The sequence below is a fragment of the Engraulis encrasicolus genome, chromosome 20, assembly GCF_034702125.1.
Source record: "Engraulis encrasicolus isolate BLACKSEA-1 chromosome 20, IST_EnEncr_1.0, whole genome shotgun sequence".
NCBI classification, from domain to species: domain Eukaryota; kingdom Metazoa; phylum Chordata; class Actinopteri; order Clupeiformes; family Engraulidae; genus Engraulis; species Engraulis encrasicolus.
Window position 1 is genome coordinate 46,777,655 of NC_085876.1, and position 7,500 is coordinate 46,785,154.

Here is a 7,500-nt window from a genome sequence, read left to right on the forward strand (position 1 = left end):
CTTACTCACTCACACGTTCTCCAACGCCACATGTCCCTACTTTAATGCTTTTATATCTGTTGAAAATGTACATGTTGTGTTTTTTTCTTTTTCAATATAGCCACTTTGAGGGTCTTTGAGTTTCTTTGGTTTTAGTCATTTGCATTTCAAATACCCTGTTCTGTTCTCACTGACACCTTCCTTCCGTGTGACATAACACGCGGTTCCCTGAAAATAGCTCGCCTTGCCAAAATAGATACATTCCCTTTATGATGTTCTCACAAGTCTGTGAGTGCGGGTGATTAAACATGGGGTGACAAAACTTATTTTGCTGTTTTTTTTCTTCCCTCATTTCTTTCACTGACTTTCTTTTAAAAGTAACTCTATTCAAAGTGATGTGATGCATCAGGGACAGTGCCAGTGGAAGTGAGAATTAGGTGCGTCAGCAAGGCTTTTGTGTCACCTAAAAATTGAAGCCCTTGATGAAGTAGACTGACGGCGGGCTCACAGACGCGGGTGGATAAGTAGGGACAGAAAAGGGACTCTTATTATGACACCCACTTGGCAGCTCACTGTCATATGCCTCACAGTAACAAGAGGACAGGCGAATACAATGGCCTTCCTGATGCCTCTATTCTTCTCACACATATAAAAAGCGGGTGGCTTTTTTGGGGACATATAATGAGACACAGTGCAGGCACACACACACACACACGCACCCACACACACACGCACACACACACACACATGCACACACACAGATACAAACATAAAATGTTTTTGTCTACCACTCACCATTTGCATCTCTTCCCATTTCTCGCGATGTTCCTCCTTCAGTAGGTTGCTGATTGTCTGGGCGTAGTTCTGATCAGGGAAACAATAATGTAGCAATTACACATCATGTAATCACATCATATCATGTATCCTTCTAACTGTCAAAATACAAAGGCACAATAATACTATAAAGATATTTGATATATAATATTGATGTACAATATTCATATATAATATTTACGATATGAATCTTGTGACATGCTATTATGTATCTGTACTAATTGAATAATATGGATGTGCAATATTTACATGCAATAATTACAATGTATTATATGCACTATAAATATGAGACATTTATTTGTATTGAATAGTCTTGTGTTATCAGTGTGATTGTGTGTTTACCTCCACGTCTGCGTTCCTGACGCTGTAGCCGGCGCCCCTGAAGATGAGCGTGGTGTTCTTCAGCACCTCCATGGAGGCGAGCAGGTCTCCGCTGTAGGTGGCGCCCTGCTCCGTCACGCTCCTCAGCTTCAGGACCACGTTGGACACGCCGTCCTCCAGTAGGCCCTGCTGCGCCTTGTCCAAGTGCTCGCGAGACTGCGGGGATGGGAACAATGCATTGTGTTACATTTTTTCCTGATATTTATTGGTCTTTTATTAGTTTCTTCATGATAGGACAGTGAGAGATTGGGCAGGAAACAAGTCTGGAGAGAGAGAGAGATGGGGAAGGTTTGGCAAAGGACCCGGGCCGGAATCGAACCTGGGTCGCCGGTGGTAAGGCAGACACTGTTACATTTATGCTCATTTAAGTAAAGCAATGCCTGTATTAACCCATTAAGACACGGCATTATAAATATGCTATTACCAGAATGGCAACAACCATTCGTAGTGCATTACTAAAGGCCCTGTGTCATGTATTGCAGTACTATGGTAGTTAACTTTCAATGACTATTACAGTGTGCCACTGGAGGTACGACACGGCATGCATTAAGGGGTTAAATGTCATTGACCCGATCATTCAACCATTCATTAACCATACACCACATGCACATACTACAAATGACTGCATGGATTGCTGAAAGACTCACCAGATTCTGGATGTCTTGGTATTCCTGGGAAACACACTTGACATGGGTGGGGTTCTCCCAGTAGGCAAGGCCGATAGCATCCATGGTGCACCTACGAAGAATCACACCTGTGGCGTTGGCGGGACAGGGCACGGCAGCGTAGTCTCCTGAAGCGGTTCTCTTCCACACAGTGCTGCCATAGCTCTCCTCTGGGCAGATCTCATGGGGCTCTGCAAGGGAACACATGACATTTTAGCTGTCCGTTGGTTTTGTGGTAGTAGTAGTAGCAGCAGCAGCAGCAGCAGTAGTAGTAGACTAGTAGTGGTGGAGGTACAGTAGCACTAGAAATAGTAGCAGTAGCAATGGTAGCGCCTAGTAGTAGCAATACTAGTAGTTAAAGTAATAATAGTTGTAGTAGAAGTTAAGATATTTTGATAATCTAGAAGGGAATTAGTTTCATAAAACAGGGTGTAATTGTCAGGCGAAAGATAATAAAAAACCAAGATGACCATTAAGAAGACACTGACCAGGGCATCTTTTCTCGGCGCAGCGTTTGGACTCGGACTTGAAGCCGGTGCAGGGCTCTCCGTCGAAGAAGGGCCCCTCACAGGCCCGGTGCCTCTCCATCACACCCCCACCGCACGTCTTAGAGCAGGACGTCCACGTGCTCCAGGACAGCCATCTACCGTCAACTATAGAAGAATGGAAAACATACAGGTTACAAACAATACAATTTCCCATTGGCAGCCTACTAAGATGTTATAACTGCTTAGCAACAACGTTTTTGAAAAGATCCTGGTTCCTATGGTCCATGAGAATTTGAACTGATAAAGTTCTGAAATGAAAGCAGTGGTGGAGGGAATGGAAGTCTGACCTGGGCATTCGCGGATGAAGCAGTTGGTGGTCTCCTGGAAGCGTCCGCTGCATTCCCGGCCGCCGTAGCTGGGCCCGTTGCACTCGCGAGTCCTGGTGCGCGTACCGTTGGAGCATGAGGAGGAACAGGCACTCCATTCAGACCACTCGTTCCAGTATCCCTCCACTGAGGAGAGAGAGAGAGAGAGAGAGAGAGAGAGAGAGAGGGACAGAGAGGGAGAGAGAGAGAGAGTAAAACAAACATCATTAAAGAGCTGTTGAACACTGTACACACCAAGTACTTGCAGTGCCAATTCAACACTTCGAGAGTAGAACCAACTACAAAAGAGGAGTAGGGATGAAAGTTGACTATGTAAGCGAAATACTAAATGTACTAAAAAAAATACTAAAAACTGTAAAACTGATTGTGTGGTGGTGCTTTTTTTAATCAATAAATCAAAGAGCAGGAGGCCTACTGTAAACAGAGAGAGGCCATGAGGTAGCCACAAAGGGAATGGCAATGGGGGGTAGCTAGGGGACTGCTAGGTGAACCAGGGCACATTTTTGTATTTTCCAAACTCCCTATAGAGAGCTAGCTGTACAGAACGGAAGTGGGGACAATTAGCAACCTCTGGACTCCATTACACACACACACACACACACACACACACACACACACACACACACACACACACACACACACACACACACACACACACACACACACACACACACACACACACACACACACACACACACACACACACACACACACACACACACACACACACACCCCACCCTACCCCCCCCCCGGGTTCCGAGTCATTAGCTGAGTCCTTCAGACTGGCTAGTGGGCAGACTGGCTTTATTGTTTCTTTGTCAGAACGCGGCCTCTCTCTCCTCTCCGCTGATAGGAATTGATGTAGGGGGACGGGGACGGGGACGGGGACGGGGACGGGGACGACTTCACTATTAAACACTAAACAGCACCACACTGAAGACAAGAAACTACAGGCTTCTACAGCCTGTTAACTGTCTTTATGAGATGTCTTTGCTTTTGACATTCACAATGGGAAATTTGTCATGGTTTAGTGTGTAAAAAATTGTTAAATTGCGTTTTTGTTTTGATATTAATATGAACATGCTCAAATCCTGCTCATGACAGGGATATTTTTGTCTTCGTGAAGGCCAGCCGCCAGGGACAATGCCTGTGGTATGCACTGCCATCTGCTGGTCATTGTTACAAATTGCACTTCAGGCACAATTAGGCATTACATTCCCACTGGGAGACACAGTGCAAACACCAGTCAATGTTAGATTAAAGCAATAAAGAGTAATCCTTTAGCTAAACAAAGATTTTATCTTTGCTATCTCTTGATTGCACAATAAATAAGATGTATGATTTCACTTTTTTTAATGAGGCTTATTCAGCTTTTCGTGATTAAGACATTGACTCGGTTTAATTTACCTTTGAGATTTGGACTCGAGGTTTGAATAATTAAGACAGCTTAGTGCTTCACAACACCATAACATGGTGACTAACACCTCGCTGAATCCATTTCCTCAGGGCCGGTTGTGAATCACTCACTTAGTCACTGGAAGAAACTTTTACCTCTCCTGTCCTGTCCTTACATCTCAATTCTGGTGTGTTTATTCTCCCCTCTAACCCCTCATCCCTCCAGGGACTGTAAACAAAACCCTGTACCCCTGTCAGTGTAAGCTGCTGTGTACAGAATAATCGCAAATAATTGCAAATAAATGCAAATCATTTGACTGTATTAAGGTAATGTAAGGTATTGGGACTCACCGGGGCACACAGCGATGTTGCAAAACTTGCTCTGCTTGGCAGGTCCCTGGCAGGGCTGGCCTCCGTTCATTGGCTGCTTGCAGGTACGCACGCGGTCACGGATGCCACGCCCACACGTGGAGGAACACAGACTCCAGGGCGCCCAGTCGTCCCAAGCTCCATGCACTACAGATGGAGAGAGAGAGAGATGGAGAGAGAGAAAGAAAGAGAAAGAGAGAGAGAGAGAGAGAGAGACACAGGGTGCAAGTCAGTACAGTAAATAAGTGAGACAATCAATAAATAAGCAGCATTATTAGTGTGTTTCATTACCAGAGTAGAGTGTGTGTGTGTGTGTGTGTGTGTGTGTGTGTGTGTGCACGTGATCCTCACCAGGGCACTCTTGGGTGTTGTTGCAAGGTCTGTTCTCGCGGAGGGGGCCGGTGCAGGGGGTGGCAGAGCCGGTTTGGGAGGTGCCACACATACGCGATCGGCTCTGCCAACCCTCACCACACGTCACCGAGCAGGAGGACCACGAGGACCACTCGCCCTGGGTCACGTCACCTGGTCATGCAGGACAAAATAAATATATCAGTTAACTCGGAATAACTAAAGCACAGTGTATTGTATTCTGTAGTGTTCTGTTCAATTCTATTCTATTCTATTCTATTCTATTCTATTCTATTCTATTCTATTCTATTCTATTCGGTTTTGTTCTGTTCTGTTTTTAATTCTGTTCTATTCTATGACTCAAAATAAAGCACAGTGTATTGCATTGTATTGTATTGTATTGTATTGTATTGTATTGTATTGTATTGTATTCTACTCTATTGTATTCTATTCTATTCTATTCTATTCTATTCTATTCTATTCTATTCTATTCTACTCTATTCTATTCTATATGACTCCTAAGTGGTCGGCTGTACTTACCAGTGTGGGGGGCCATGAGTCCTGTGTAGGGGGTCTCTGCGTCACTCTTAATGTTCACCGTAGAGCGCAGGGCTTGGCTACGTTCTTGACCTGGGGAAAGAAGAACAGCATGTTTAGTTATCGACAGTGTACATACTATGTGTGGACCCCACAATCCTACTGAGGGGCACTGGTGGTGGAGGGTGTCTTTCTTGTCTGTCAATATCAAAGGCTAGTTTTCTGTTTGTGGGGGCATTTTACTTGAGGGATAGTGGTTGTGTTGTGTGAGTGCTGGCTACTATGCCAGTTTTACCCATTCAGAGCAATGGGGGTTAGCTTACTACTACTGCAAGGCTGTGGGTGATGGGGGTTAGCTTACCAATGCAGGGCTGGGGGTTAGCTTATACTACCACTATGGCACAGCTGTGGGTGGTGGTGAGGGTGATGGTTAGCTTACCAATGCAGGGTTGGGGGTTAGCTTATACTACCACTATGGCACAGCTGTGGGTGGTGGTGAGGGTGGGGGTTGTTAGCTTACCAATGCAGGGTTGGGGGTTGCATGCGCGTCCCTCCTCCACCACCCCGGGGCAGGCTCCGTCCTGGGGCTGGCACGCTCTGCTGCGCACCTGCACGCCACCGCCGCACTCAACGCTGCACTCGGACCAGCGTCCCCAGGCACTCCAGCCCCCTGCAGGACAGAACAGGAATAGCAGTTTTTTGTATTAGTACAAATTGGCATTGCCTAACTTTTTTTTTTCTTCCACAATAAGATTGAAGTACAAGCCTTGCATGAATCTTATCGGCTAATTTGCATAGATACGTCTGGTGGTACAGTAAGCTGGCAATTAGCTGTGTGAAAATCCACAGGTGGAGCGTTCATCTGAAGAAATTGCGACACAGAGGAAAGAGTTGTTTTTGCCGCCATCTGGTGGTCAGTAGAGAACACTACAGAAATGCCACTCACGCAGAAAACCAGGCATAACCCCCCTCCCCTCTCTCACTCTCTCAGTCTCGCAGTCTGAGACCTTTCCGTGCTCTGTGTGGGTACCAGACAGCACTTAGAGCTTTTTACCCCCGTCAATAGGTCTCCAGCAGTCTGCCTGAATGTCATGTAATTGTCGCCATTTGGCATACATGGTTGAGCACACTGGGTTGCTCATGGAGGCATTCATCAAGGCCCATTTCAGGTTCTTCAAAGGAAGATTATTGACTATGCACTGTGTGTGTGTGTGTGTGTGTGTGTGTGTGTGTGTGTGTGTGTGTGTGTGTGTGTGTGTGTGTGTGTGTGTGTGTGTGTGTGTGTGTGTGTGTGTGTGTGTGTGTGTGTGTGTGTGTGTGTGTGTGTGTGTGTGTGTGTGTGTGTGTGTGAGAGAGAGAGAGAGAGAAAGAGAGAGAGAGAGATCTGGGAACAGGTGAGGCAGTGTGTCGTTGGCAAATGAAAAGTCAGTGGAGCACTGCATTACAGACCTTGTTTTCGAAAACGGTGGGTGCCTGTTTTTGTTTTGTAACCCCTTTGCACCCATCCGTGCCTCGCTCCCTCCCTCCCGCTCTCTATCTTTCTCTCTCGTTCATGCTTGCTTTTCACCTCTTCTGCAGTAGTTCTTCAGAGCGAGAGAGTGAGAGGATGAGAGAGAGAGAGAGAGAGAGAGAGAGAGGAAGGGAGAGAGCTAGAGAGAAGCCAGTTGGGATGGAGGTTGCCATAGTAACTGCAAGTACTCAGCATCGATTTCCTGCTGAAGTTAACTGTGCACCCACCTCTCTCTCTCTCTCTCTCTCTCTCTCTCTCTCTCTCTCTCTCTCTCTCTCTCTCTCTCTCTCTCTCTCTCTCTCTCTCTCTCTCTCTCTCTCTCTTTCTCTCTCTCTCTCTATCTCTCCCTGCTCTGATTTGATTGGATGACTGGCAAGAGAGTGCTCTTTTGTCGAGGCGTGTGAACAAGCCGCCTGGCTACTCAGACCTAAACAAACACTTAGAAGCTGAGACATAATGCATCATGGGATGTTTGGGTGTAGGGTTGTTGTCTGGGTCTATGCTGATTGGGGTGTTAGATGAGTGGGCATGGTAAGGGTAGTGGGGCAAGGTTGTTGGCGGTTTGTGTTGTCATTGTGTGTTAGGAGCACAAATAAGCAACAAACACA

General features: G+C 46.2%; 1 protein-coding gene across 1 annotated transcript in view; it reads right to left on the reverse strand.

Moving 5' to 3' along the window:
- LOC134436068 (adhesion G protein-coupled receptor B1-like) overlaps positions 1-7,500 on the reverse strand; it is a 30,878-nt gene that overhangs the window by 21,536 nt on the left and 1,842 nt on the right. Inside the window, exons 4-12 of the mRNA XM_063185094.1 lie at positions 5,903-6,052; positions 5,362-5,475; positions 4,849-5,019; positions 4,480-4,644; positions 2,695-2,859; positions 2,348-2,512; positions 1,842-2,050; positions 1,156-1,350; positions 775-843 (exon numbers count right to left, since the gene is read on the reverse strand). Coding sequence (XP_063041164.1) covers positions 775-843; positions 1,156-1,350; positions 1,842-2,050; positions 2,348-2,512; positions 2,695-2,859; positions 4,480-4,644; positions 4,849-5,019; positions 5,362-5,475; positions 5,903-6,052 — 1,403 coding nt within the window. The remainder of the gene's footprint in view (positions 1-774; positions 844-1,155; positions 1,351-1,841; positions 2,051-2,347; positions 2,513-2,694; positions 2,860-4,479; positions 4,645-4,848; positions 5,020-5,361; positions 5,476-5,902; positions 6,053-7,500) is intronic.